Raw genomic sequence first — 14,382 nt, 5'->3', positions numbered from 1 at the left:
TATAAAATTTTGATAGTGGGATTTTCCCTAATAACTTTACAGTATAATCGAAATGATAAAAAAAAAACGATCAGAGAATAAGACGATGTTTATCCAGTATTGGTTTCTAGGTTTTCAGACATGTCATATGGACTCCAGTTCATATAGTTTATCTTATGAACGGGATGAATAGGGGTTCTACTGATAACCATCAAGTCATCTAAGCTATGTTTTAAGAATCATTGTTATATGATGACCATCAAACCTTTGGGTCGTGTACCAACTACACTTGACATAATTTAATAATCTCATGTTTTAAACTTTGAAATTATTCAGTACATTAACCGACATAGTAATACTATGTACTATGTACAGAACTTAACCAAAGTGCAAATAATGGTTTTACAAATGAACATTACTTATTATAGGGTAAACTCATAAATCGAAACTAAACTGACAAAGACAGGGCTAAAACAGAGAATGACAAAACAGACAAATAATACTACACAAGACACAACTTAGAAAACTAAAGTCACCTGCATGTTGTCCATGTTATTAAAAACTCGGTCAATAACTTTATTCGGTAGATCACATCGTGAAAAGGGAATAAAATTGTAGTTATGACTTAAGGAGGCTCGCGGGTAGAAGATTTTCAGAAAAAGAAAAAAAAAAATATTTTTTGTTATAAATTTTATGTATTACCTTTAGTAGTTGTTACTTTATCATATGGTACAAAAATCATTCGAAAAAATTAATTCGTGTTGGCCTAAGGTGACTTTTAAAATGTAGATATCAATGTACAAGCTCCCAATTTTCTCCCTTTGGTGCAAACATGCCTTTTTTTTTGGTATTAAAATTGAAATATCTTTTTTAACTCATCGGTGACCTATTTTTTTTATTGTTGTTTTCGAATAAGCTGAATAATTGTAAAATTTAAGCAATTTCTGTAATTTAATTCTTTTTTTATTTCGACATTATCGCTTTTTCTCCTATTAGTTCAACAGAAAAAAGGACATTAACAACATTCTATCGAATGCAGATTTGAGCGTAAATGAACGGTGACCCCATTTTTTTATTTCATTTTTCTATTCAGAATAAGATAAAGTTCGTTCATAGAGAAAACAAAATATCGAAATCCTTTATTAAATTTAAAAAAAATGATTTAGACCCGCGAGCCCCCTTAAGGAACATATCCTTTCACATAAGGGGTATATACACATCAATATGTACCCCTTCTGGTCTGCTTGTTTATCCACATTGATAGAGATGAATTCGCATAAACCTTATTAAAGTGAGGGGTTGTATATTCTCTCATCTCAGGTTTAAATTATACTGATGGTGGCGAGTCGTTCAATAATCATCAATACGGCAAATTGACGACTTTAAAATATGATATAAAACAATTAAACGTAAACTAACCAAAAAAAATGAACACATCAAACGAAGGAAACAACTTTTATATTCCTGACTTGGAACAGGCATTTCCTTTATGTAGCAAATAGTGGCTAATATATGATATTAAAGCCAGCTTAACCCCTCACTTGTTTGAAAGCATATGACGTCAATATCATGACAACACTTCAATTTGTCAGCGAAACAAACAGAAATAATGAATAAAAAAAATGGGATACAGCAGTCAACATTGCATTATTATATGGATAACTATTAAATCAAACCAGCATGACAAAAAGGAAAACAAAATGTTATATTGAAGAAGAATTCATACAAAACCTTCTGAAAAAAATAAGTTACCTTATTTTCTTATTCTGCAAATGTTCTTTCAAGGTTCCTGCATTAATTATGAGTTGGTAAATGTATGACTTAGATGAAGGTTAGTTGCTGTTATTTTGTGATTATTTATAATTGTTAAACTAAAATCGTTTTATTTTCAACAGCCCAGTAGTCCTTCTGCAATGACATGAATATCAAATATGGTTTGTAGATAGATGTTTTGGTGTTCTGTTAAATTGTTCCTTTTAAAATTGTTACACGATAATGACTGCTGTACCCATATTTTGACTATTTTTTATTATGTCCGTTTATTTCACACATCATTGTAAACTTAACGGAATTTGATGAGACTGTCATCGAAGTGAAAGGGTTAGCGCTATAAAACCAGGTTTAATCCACCATTTTCTATATTTGAAAATGCCTGTACTTAGTCAAGAATATGACAGTTCTTGTCCATTCGTTTTTTATGTTTTTTATTATTTGATTTTACATTGTGATTATGAACTTTTCGATTATATTTTCCTCTAAGTTCAGTATGTTTGTGATTTTACTTTTTTTTGATATCATGGTCATTTTTATAAATTTACTGTTTGTTAAAAAAATTTATTCGAATACGAAGGACTTTATTATCCAAGACATGAATCACATTAGCCGTATTTGACACAACTTTTTGGAATTTTGGGTACAGAGTGCTCTTCAACTTCAGACTTGTTTGGCTTTCTTACACCTTGAACTTTTTACATCAATTTTTCAATGCGACTGCCAGCGGAATTTTAGTCCCCGAGGGTATATCCAGCCCAGTAGTCAGCACTTCGATGTTGAAATGAATATCAAGTATATGGTCATTTCTATAAATAAGCTGTTTGCTTAAGTATGAATTACTAGAAATACTAAGGATGTATTTATCCCATGCATAGATCATCGTAGGGCACAAGTTGTTGGGGTCCTGAATGAGCGTCAACGTTAATTTTGTTTGGCTTTCTAACTATTTTGATCTAAGAGTCCCTGATGAGTCTTATGAAGAAGAAACGCGCGTGTAGCGCATCAAATTATAAGGCTGATACCTTTGATAACTTTTTGTCGAAAATGCTGGTAGCGATATGCCAAATTTTGATTAAAACACAATGTTGCCTGCTGTGTCCTTTTTTAACAGTTTTAGATATTCTGTAGTATGTTTGATTTGTTCACACATCGTTGTCAATATAGTGAAATTTTTATGCGACTGTCATGCAAGTGAGAGGTTTAGCTGTCCATCAAACCAGATGTTATCCACCATTTTCTAAAAAAAGAAAGTGCCCGAACCAGGTCAGGAATATGTTGCTTGTTATCCATTCGTTTTATGTGTTTCAGCTTTTGATTTCGACCTTTGATAAGGGACATTCCGTTTTGAATATTCCTCTTCGGTATTTTTTAGTGTTTTGTTTTGTCAAATTTGAGGAATACGTATAGAAATGAGGCGGGAGAAGCCGTGTCTGCTGTGTCTAAATGTTATCGATGTTCAAATTGAGAATAAACTCATAGATACCAGGACTTAATATGTTGATGAAGGGACTTTCCTTTTTTTTATGTCCTCGGAGTTCTGTATATTAGTGATTTTCGTTTTTGTTTTGCGAGGCAGTTTTGAGGGTAACTATTCAAAATCTTTCAACATTTGCAAGTTTCAATTATTACGAATAAGGAACGTTTTATTGCTTCCATGTTCAGACATATGACACATTGATGCTAAAACACATAAGGCTGTCACACTCTGTGGGAATCAAGAAAATAGTTCTCAAATTTATTCAAAATAAACATATAGCGAACCAAATAAAGAAAGCTATTGTCTTGTTGGTCTTCTATTTTTTTATTATTTTTTTTTTAGGGGGGGGGGGGGCTTTTTATTTTTATACATCGCGTTTTATATTTTTTGTACATCGTGTTTTATATTTATTATCAATCTCATGTTTTGAATTGACACAGAGAAGATACTATGAGGAGTTAATCCAAAATCATAAGTCCAATAGAAAAACGAAAAACATAAACAAACAAAAAAGTTCTAAAAAACCACAAATGCAAGATTGGAAGAATGAAACCAATTAAAAAAACAAATATTAGGGTTGACTGAGGTTGTGTTAATAATCGAAAGTAAAAATAATTTGATAGTATTTCAACATGAATATCAGATGGTAGTGGATTTTGAAGAACAAAAGTCAAGAACTTAAAAGTTCCACATACCGCATAATCTTATTGTTTTATGTTTATGGCGACAACCAGCTGAATGGCAGGCAAGATGGATGCAGAAGTGATTGAAAAAAATAACTCACATGACCTTTAAGATCAGATTATCCAAAACCAATTTACAAGAACTAATGATATTTGATAAAGTATGTTTAATATATATTAGGAAAACATGTTTATTTTTACATCATCCTTATTGAGTTCTAATATTTCTTTGCTTTCTTAACGAGATCCATCCATCTTTGTGCATGTACAGTCGTGTCCATGAAGGTCAATTTGGGTGACCCAAGGACAACAAACACAGACATAAGCCAGTGGAGAAGTAATGTGGATGTTATTACAGTCGGTAAAAACTCGTGCACCATTGACCATACCAAATCTGAAAAAAAAACAATAATATGCAATTTTCTATGAGTGTTCATTATATACAATGTAAATGAGAAACAAAAAGCATCTAAATACATTTATTGGAATAGCTGTATTTTATGTTATACTTGTCGTCGTCTATCGTTTATTTAGCTATCACAACCTATTGTTTCCATCCAAGTAAAAGAAGACGGATTCTTAGATAAACTTTTTTTCATATTTATGATAGATTATGACTCCACAAAAATGTGCTTGTGCTCAAAAACAAAAATCGTCATTATAAACACATTGTAGTTACAAGGATTTTCTTCACTCAATTATTTAAATGCACACACGGATAGAATGTATTACCATACAATGCAATCACGGAAGACAGATTCATTCGGAATGGCAGAATTGACAGTTTTTTTCTGTCAAATTATAATAGTTTACATACTATGACACCTGAATGTTTTTAAACCTCTTGCTTTAAGTTGTGTATCAATTGAATCATGGATATCACAATAAGAAAAAAATCAATATTTGATTTGTATTTATATCTACATCTCCAGAATTCGATAAAAAAAGGTCTTGAAAATTGTATAAGATTTGTTATACAAGGTCGTCTGTCCATTAAAAGAAATTATACTGTTCACATAAGTAGGTATATAACGTGTGTACCACCACAAAATTTTAGATGGAAAAAATAAATACAAATATCAATAATGTTTTCTGATAGCAGATATCCTTTATCAGTCCGATTTTGAATCGATTCTTAACAATAAATGCCGATAAAGATCTTTAATGTAGTACTAACCAAATACCGAACAAGGCTTGTACAAATCGTATGTAAGTTTACGCAAATTTACGGCATATGTGTTGCTACTAAATTGGTTTCGGCTTAAAGTATGTTCGTTAATCCTTCTATTTTCTTCAACATCGGTTTGAGCACGAAACTGATTTCACATTTGGTTTTTTTTCAAACCACAATCTGTGTTAAACTGGTTTTAAACTCCTTACGAATGTTGACATTTCTTGCTTTAAACTGTTTTTCTGATACTTGCAAATGTTTTCTGTAAGATATGTTTAAACAATTTGAATAAATACTTATTCTTACTTTGAGCATATCTTCAGATAATTGCATGATGCTCCCGAGCTGACCCCATACTTTCTCTTTGGTGCTTGTCCTTTACAATCATTGCCCAGGGTTCCAAAAGATCTTTTAACACGAGTTCCTTCTATAAAAATGTTTAAGCTCTTTTGATAATAGAAACATGCATATACATATACATCAATAATACTGTAAAACAAACCGGCTGACGAAGATAACTTTTTAGTATATTATTTAGCAAAGCAAATATCACTACCACAAGTTTGTGATGATAGTATATAAAAACAAACGACAATCCAAAGGCAAGCTATGTTGAACCCTATATCATAATTTTAGTTGAAACAATTCATTGGACCTTTTTTTTTAATATTACCTGAAGATTTGACGATTTTAAGGACCTCGGCGCCTTGTGGAATCTTTGTTTCCTGGTACAATGGAAAGCCAAATCCTTCAAAAAACTGCTTCAAACTTTCTCCAAGTGTTACTGTATCAATAATTTCACCAGACAAATAATAAAGTTCTTTGATGACTGTAGAGTTTGAGCTTGTTATACTGTTTACTCCATCATTCTATTGTAGCAAAAATAAAACTCAGATTGATAAGTTGAAATAAAAATTAAATAATGTATTAAAATCGAGTCAGTCATGTGGATTCACAAGTAAGCTTAATCATATTGTAGTTGTTTGTAAAAGAAGTATATGATCCGCAAATAAACATATGATGATCATTTTATTCTGCATAATTGATTTATTTATGAAATACAATTCGAAACTGCATTCTTTTCATAATGGAAATGTCTCGGTCAAAGGTATAAATGATGCTATATTAAGAGGAATTTTGATTGGTAAACAAATATTTTTCAACATAAAAGCATATTATATGGTATATATAATGAAAATGATATTAAACTAGAGGCTCCATGGAGCCTGTATCGCTTACCTGATATTTTTATTTACAATTCAGACATGCAATAATTACCCTAATGATGAATGTGGCAAAGTTTGGTTGAGTGTCGCCAGGCAGTTTCAGGAGAGATATGTTTGTAATGATTTCAAAAAAATACGAACAATTAATAAAATATCACTTTAAAAGAAACAACTCCCTGAGGGGTCATTTGACAATTTTTGTCATCTTGCCTTATTTATAGATCTAACTTTGCTGAACATTATTGCTGCTTACAGTTTAACTATATATATAATAACATCCAAAATAATAACCCAAAAACTGTGGCATTATCTAAAAACTGACAATTCAGTGGACAGCATCCCAACAACGGGTAATCAAATGCATCTGACAATTTTAGGTTAGATAGATCTAATCCTGCTTAACAGTTCAACTAATTGTCAGATTGCTGTAAATGATTTTGTTTGACAGATAATAATAAAATTGAGAAAGGAAATGAGGAAATTTGTCAAAGCGACAACAACCTGGCCATAGAGCAGACAACAGCCGAAGGCCACCAATGGGTCTTCAATATAGCGAGAACTCCCGCACCCATATGTGTTCTTCAGCTGGCCCCTTAAAAAATATGTATACTAGTTCAGTGATAATGGACGTCATACTAAATCAGCCAGAGTAAAATTAGCCAGAATCTGCATTTTACCGTAACCCTATGTTCAATATTTAACCATGGCGGCAATATTGGTTAGCAGGCGGACTTATCGGACATTTTTTTTTAAATATACACTAATGATTATTTTGGACAAGTTTGGTTCAAATTTGGCCAAGTAATTTCAGAGGAGAAGATTTTTGTGAAATGTTACAAAAATTTATGAAGTATGATTTTAAAGGGCAACAACTTTTCAAGGGGTCAGTTGACAATTTTGATCGTTTGACTTCTTGTAGACCTTTCTTTGCTGAACACTGTTGCTGTTTACAGTTTATCTCTATCAATAATAATATTCAAGATAATAACCAAAAACAGCTCAATTTTCTAAAAATTACCAATTCAGGGAAGGTAACAAAACAACGGGTTGTCTAATTCATCTGAAAATTTCTTGGCATTTCAGGGTAGATAAATATTGACCTGATCATTATTTTTACTCCATATCAGATTTTGGCCAAATAAGCTAAAAATCAACAGCAATGTATCAGTAGCATTTTGTACCCTTTGTAAAACAGAACATTTCATCATTACCCACAATATTGTAATGGTATCTAAAACGATAAAAGGTTATCGAAGACTTGTGTATCAATCCAGGAAAAGTAATAAAACAGGATAGGCTGTACATACCCAGCTACGAATAAACGCCTCTGTCATTTGACCAGCATCTACAGAAACCTTTCTATCTATGTCTCGTAGTCTACATTCTCGGAGAGATGGAAGGCATGTAATTTGTTTACCCTGATAAATAAAATATATTTTTATTAATCTTTACATGCTATTTTGCGAACAGAGAATTTGTTTTTTACGTTAGTATGTCAAAAGATTTGGTGATTCGATTACTAGATCGACGACTTTGTTGTTCAAGCAAGCTTGCAGTCAATTGATTCAAATATAAAAATATAGTTACAAATACCTATGTGATCAATATAGTATTGCTATGTTCAAGTCTTAACTCGACAGACCTACGATAAAAAAATAGCCTTCAAATTTTGTTATCTAATATTTTACCAAAATATGTTCAGATCATCGATTAAATTTTCATCAACAAATTGAAAGCAGTCCACGGTATGACAGATAAAAGAAACAATATTCGTTACGTCAAAGAATTGGTTTATACATGGATACGCTCTTTTGGTGGCCGAACAATAAAACAGTACTAAACAAACAAACATTTTACGAACTTCTAACGTTATCAAGTTATTGTAAACAATCATAATATGTAAAATTCTACTGAAACATTTTCAAAAAAATAAATAAATCTTGAAATCATTGCAGAGTATTAAAGTTAAGCTAATGCTATGGTGTATAAATTGAAGACTGCAGACAGTTGTCCTTTGTTGGAGCCTTTATTTATTTTCGTTGTTTTTCGTGATATTTTGTCTTATTGACATATACTCGAAATTTCAATAATAATAATCTTATTTGTAAAAACACATACCTTTTGGAAGTCTTGCATCCTGTAAGATTCAAGAATATCATTGTGTGCCGGAACGTGAATCTTTACTACATTCTTTTCAAGATTTGTTTCGATTTTTTCCAAAAACCTTGCTTTCCCTTCACTTATATGATAATCAAATTTCTAAAACAAAATATAAAATCGAAGCCTTGTGATTAAAAAACGGTACATGACATATTATTTTAACAAACAGTAACCTGAAATAGAATGCTACACTAATTTTGTTGTGAAAATACTGCGTGTTAAATGTTTTGGAATGACAGTTTTAAACATTAATATCAGGATGATTAAATGTTTCTTTTCTTTCCCTTTCTTTATCAAAAATCCTTTCTGAATTTTTTTCTTTCACCAATTAGTGTCTTACTATACTGTTTGTATGGTTTCTATTACAGCCTACATATATAATTAGAGATACGTGTATAATATTTTTTCCCTACAGTAAGCATGTATTGCTGCGCAGGATCTGCTTATTCTTCTGGTGCACCTGATATCCTCCCTAGTTTTGGGTGGGGTTCATTTTTATCAGTGTTCTATGGTGTGATTTGTGTAATTTTGTTTTCTGTTGATCTTTTAAATGTTTTAGCCATGACGTTTTCAGTGTATTTTCTACTCTTTATGAATGGGTTAACTCACTGTACTGTACAAATATTTTAAGTCCGACTAATTCTTGAATATGTCTTTGATAAAAAGTTCATACCATTTCATAAGCTGCAACAGCAGACAAAAATAAAACACAAAGTGGTAAACCTAACATTGTCACAAATTTATCTACAAAAGAAAAAAGAAAACACAAAATAAAACTTTTTACAGTTAGCCTATAGATTCAAATATAGTGTGCAAAATTTAAAAACAAACTTCTCGTGAGAATTTGATATCATATGGGAGACAATGACTGAAAATCATTGCCAATCAAAGAAACTTTATTGTTGTTAAACCTGCAGGGATAGCCTATACTATTCACCTATAGTAAACAGGTTTTGTTTTTAAGCAAGAGGTATAACATATGACACAAGTTTGTAAGACCTACCAACGAATATAAGTAGACAAGAAAACATGATATTTTTTTTAATTACACGTTACCAATGAATGTCCGAAGTAATTGAACACTAGTTTGCTGGACGTGGTTACATTCTACTTTTTATTTTTAAATATAATGTCTGTTTACTGTATTATTTAAGGAATTACTGTAATATTGTATCTGTCTATGAAGAAATAACATAAAAAATTTGGTGCAAACTGAATAACCCGCGTAGCGGGTTATTAAACAGTGTGCACCAATTTTTTTATGTAATTTCGAATAGACAGAAAAAATATTACAGTCGTTTCATATACTTTAATTCTAAATCCCATTTTAAACCATAGAAAACCATGAAGAAACGTTGATGACGGCACGGTCAAATGACTAATTTATGTCTATGGGCTCATAACAAAATAGCCAATCAGAAGACGCGCTATATCCAAAATTAAATTATTCACCAATGTGTTAGTTTTCTGCAAACAAACGAAAACAAATAAACAAACAAAATTTTAGTACCTTAAAACCATGAATAGTAAATTCTAAACAAAGTCGATTACACTAGTCGACATAATCTTTTCCTTCCTGTCCTATTATCTGCACATTATCGGAAGGGACGCCTTTCAATATATTCTAAGAGAAGCAAACAAAACTGGACATCAAAACCATATCACTAATATTAATTTTGATTATCCCTTTTTATATTAATTACGTTCCAATACATGACCAAATAGCGTTTTGAAAAGTTATGAAACACTGTGCAGAAATGAAAACACAATTAAGAAGCTACCATGCATCTGCAAATAATAACCCTTTTAAGAAGTTTTATTTTGTGTAACGATTTACGATATACATGGAAATACTTTCTAATCGACTTACTTTAAGATATCTAGCAGCCATCCGGAATTGACAGAAAATACAAGTGACAATTCGACTTTCATTAGTAAAGTGTTTTGAATTTTCTACAAAACACCAGGAAAATAAAACAAATTTGATAATTGTGCGTTGTCCGTTTACAATGTATACCCACAAAAAAGTGTGTAATTAATTAACTGAATTTGTACTGCTGGAATAGCACGCCTTTTAAAAACCTTTTATTGCTTAAAGATCGTCTCGTGCATATATTTATTTTTTACAATGGATCACTTACCTTAGCAAGTGTTGTCACGTTGATGTGACTAGAAGGAGAACAGCCTCTTTTATACACTAGAATAATGTTGTCAGGTGAAAAGGTTGATTTCCATATAAGGTTATAGATACTGAAAAAGAAATATGATCCAATGATGTAGGGAATTTTGATAGAGGGATTTTCCCCAATAACTTCACAGTATAATTGAAATGACCAATTTGATAAAAAAAAAAGTCCAGGATGTTTATTAAGTATCGTTTTCTTGGTTTTCAGACATATCCGATGGACTCCAATTTATGCTTTATCTTATTTATGGGATGAATTCGAGGGGTTTTACTGATAACGAACAAATCATCAAAGCTATGTTTTAAGAACCATTGTTCTATAATGACCATCACACATGTTGGGTCGTGCACCTACTGCAATTGACATGATTTAATAATGTCATATATCTTAGTCTTTAAAATTATTCAGTACATTAACAAACGTAGAGATTTAAGTACTATGCACAGAACTTCATCAAAGTGCAATTAAGAATTATTACAAATCAACTTAACTAATACAACAGAAAAAACATTTCAGAGATGACAAAATAAAACAACTCACAAATGTTATTCATTTGTGAACTTGCTACATGTATACGCTGAGTATTATGGATCATCAAGAATATCTTTCATAGAACATTTTCATTTATAGAGAAAATACAAAGTAGATTTTTTACCCATTTACAGAACATTTGCATTAATAGCTGACGTAAAAGTAGATTTATTTAAGTCCTTATTATGTTGGAGAATCTATTAAAGCCCTAGGCATTGGCGATATAACGCAAAACAAATCTGAAATAACTAGTGTTGTCAACGGTTAACCGGTTAACCGGTTAATCGGTCGAACGACCGAATACCGAATACCAAAATCGTTAACCGGTTAACCGGACTTTTTTCAATTTTGACAGATTTCATATAAAATTGTATTGAAATCATTAAATTGTTAGGTTTTATTTAAAAATTGTCGTCTTGGTAATTAATTTGACAGATCAATTGTCCAGTAAATTGATTGCTACTGTTAATCCTATACACATAACATTAATTAGTTAATTAGAACTTGTCTCTCTGCTCGGGGCAGGATCTTAAAGAAACATAATTAGTATATTTGTTTTTTTAACAGTAACTCTAAATCAGTAATTATGCGATTAAATTTTACGATTTACTTCATTACTTCGTTTCTGATCTAATAGTGTGTAAACCTTCACCTAAATGTACAATCTCCGTCTCGCAAGGCTTTAGTCTTACTTTAAACGAAATGCTAACTAAAAATTGTATAATGCAAACCAATGTGAATGTACTCAATATATACGTGATAGTACAAGTAACATGCAAACAAAGTAAAGAAACGGTGACCTATAGTTGGGAATTTCTGTGTCATTTCAATCTCTTTGTGGTGAATTGTCTCATTGGAAATCATCTTCTTTTTTATAATTGATCATTTTAATTGAAACACTCCACATTATTTTCGGAGTCAACAAGTGAAAAGAAAAGAATAATCAGTTTCAGACATATTAAATTCCACGAGATCACGAAGGTTTTTCTATTTTCAATCTGAAGTTGGTACAAACGCTATAGTTGATACGGTGTAGTTGATTATTAAAAGTCAAACTTCGACAGGAATCCTCACACACAAGCCTTATAACATAGACGACAAACTTTAATTCTAAAAGCGTAAATTTATGACTTGGATGAAAGGTTGTCAAATTGACACTCATACCACATGTGTAGGGTACTATTGATAAGGCTTTCCAGCACCAACTCAAACTACCGGTTAACCGGTTAATCGGTCGAACGATTATCCGAGTAACCGGTTAGGCAAAAGTGAACGATTTGACAACACTAGAAATAACGCAAACATTGTGATTTCAATTACTCATTAAGTTTTGTATAAATGACCTTCTGTCATTAAATTTCGGTTGTGATTTAGTTAAAAGAAGAACCATGAATACAAGGCTAACTCATTTCCTATAAATATGGATAGGAAATAAGTGAGTACTTGAAGATCAATTATTCACAAACTTAGAATGTTTTTTGTATCAGATTTATATACTGTAACTTCAAAGTAGATAAGGTAAAGACATGTTTTAATTGAAATGACAGAATTTTGATTTAGTAGATTAGAGCAAAATAATTTCATACCGTTATATCGCAAAGGTTTTCGTTATAACGCAAAGGCAAAAGAAACTAATGTGTTTTAATTGTGTGGAGCTAATAAACAGAAGCGTCTAAGCCACACACATTGTTTTTCTTAATTTTTTTTGCGTTACAACGCAAACCTTTTCGATACATTCCAAATCTTTGCAAAATAATGCAAACCTTTGAGATATAACGTAATACAAGTATTAAACTATTTCTATGCATATGTATTAGAAGTGAATTGGTCTTGTATGTATGGTTCTTATCTTGACTAAATCACAACCTTGTTTTAATGACAGAAGGACATACAAGTCCATACAATGAATTTATAAAACTTAATGAATAATTAAAATGAAAATGTTCGCTTTATAACGCATACGTATGCGTTATTTTGCAAAAGTTAACGTTATAACGTTTTTGTTATTTTGCAACTTCTGAAGTTATAACGCTTACGTTCGCGTTATAAAGCAAATGTTTGCATGATTCCGCAAAGGTTGCGTAATAACGCAGGGGTTTGCATTATATAATAATTGTTTACGTTTTAAATATTTACATTGTAACGCAAACGTTTGGGTTATTTGGCAAAGGTTTGTGTGATAGCAAAAGTAAAGATAGAAAGAAAGAGAATTTAAATAAAAGTGTGTGGCATAGTTCAAACAGATTGATTGTCTTTATTTATTTACTTTTTTAGCTCTTTTAGGGACCTTTTTATTGATTAGCTTAGTTGTGTACTAAAACTTTGTTAGGCCGATATTTTAACTAAATACAACATAGAAATAGACCATTTTCATATAATTTTATATAGATGTGATCGATAAAATAATAACGGACCAAGCATCAGACAAAATCCCACGAGAAAAGTTCTCAATATCAACCCGGAAGAAAAAGACAATGATTCAACTTTATCAAGCTATCAAAATGCTTTGATCAATATTTGTTTTTCTGGTGTCAATGTAAATATCCTTGACATGCAAATGTGATAACGATTAAGACGCCAACTAAAAATATGTTCATTCTTTGGAAACTGTCGAAACGACTTGGTTCAAACAGTGCGTTTTGAAAATTTATCAATTTTCTTTGGTATGGTTAAATCATTAGCTAGTTATTTCAAAAAAGTCCGAAACATACGAAAACGACTATGTTGCTAGTAATTGAAATATTATATAGTTACCATTGCGTATTGCATAAACAGTCATACTTTCGATAGGTACTTTAAAATACTTTTATTTACTTGCCAAAAAATGTAAAAGCTCTCCAAGCAACTTATTACTGAATAATTATCGACATTGAGCAACAACAGATGAAGGACTAGTGTATCAGGAACGTATTCCCGTTCATATCATTAGATGCCGACCCTTTCATTAAAATCTCTTTAGTGTTTCTATCATTATTGTCCATTCGTTTGACTTTGCCATCTAATTATGGACTTCCCGCTTTGAATTTTCCTCCGAGTTCAGTATTTTTGTTATTTGATTTTTCGCAACAGTCTTGTTTAATATTTCTCAAGAAAAAAAGAATTTTCTTAAGCATTGAAATATTTTTACCCGGTATATTTATTACACGACATTACATGTGGAGCAGGATCTGTTTACCCTTCCGGAGCACCTGAGATC

General features: G+C 31.2%; 1 protein-coding gene across 2 annotated transcripts; it reads right to left on the bottom strand.

Annotated features, from left to right (window-relative positions):
* Positions 1-4,064: 4,064 nt before the first annotated feature.
* LOC134705364 (uncharacterized) lies at positions 4,065-10,723 on the bottom strand. 2 transcript variants are annotated; one of them, XM_063564109.1, is made up of 7 exons: positions 10,611-10,723; positions 9,143-9,213; positions 8,428-8,568; positions 7,617-7,727; positions 5,757-5,952; positions 5,390-5,510; positions 4,065-4,306 (listed from the first exon to the last, which is right to left on the bottom strand). In XM_063564109.1, the coding sequence occupies exons 2-7, from the start codon at positions 9,197-9,199 to the stop codon at positions 4,150-4,152; spliced, it is 783 nt and encodes a 260-aa protein (XP_063420179.1). In that variant the 5' UTR covers positions 9,200-9,213; positions 10,611-10,723; the 3' UTR covers positions 4,065-4,149. The 2 variants fall into 2 exon arrangements, with proteins under 2 accessions (XP_063420179.1, XP_063420180.1); XM_063564110.1 differs by lacking the exon at positions 10,611-10,723 and adding an exon at positions 10,340-10,361.
* Positions 10,724-14,382: the final 3,659 nt, after the last annotated feature.

The sequence above is a fragment of the Mytilus trossulus genome, chromosome 2 (genome assembly GCF_036588685.1).
Source record: "Mytilus trossulus isolate FHL-02 chromosome 2, PNRI_Mtr1.1.1.hap1, whole genome shotgun sequence".
In the NCBI taxonomy this organism is placed as follows: Eukaryota; Metazoa; Mollusca; class Bivalvia; order Mytilida; family Mytilidae; genus Mytilus; species Mytilus trossulus.
The sequence above is the reverse complement of the archived record's forward strand: the minus strand, read 5'-3'. Positions and strand labels throughout refer to the sequence as shown.

Excerpts from the sequence above, each read along its gene's own strand:
- LOC134705364 (XM_063564109.1), bottom strand. The coding sequence starts at position 9,199 with ATGTTAGGTTTACCACTTTGTGTTTTATTTTTGTCTGCTGTTGCAGCT. Across the intron at positions 8,569-9,142 it reads CTGTTGCAGCTTATGAAATG|AAATTTGATTATCATATAAG; the intron begins GTATGAACTTTT and ends ATTTTGTTTTAG. Across the intron at positions 4,307-5,389 it reads TATCTGAAGATATGCTCAAA|ATTTGGTATGGTCAATGGTG; the intron begins GTAAGAATAAGT and ends TTTTTTTTTCAG.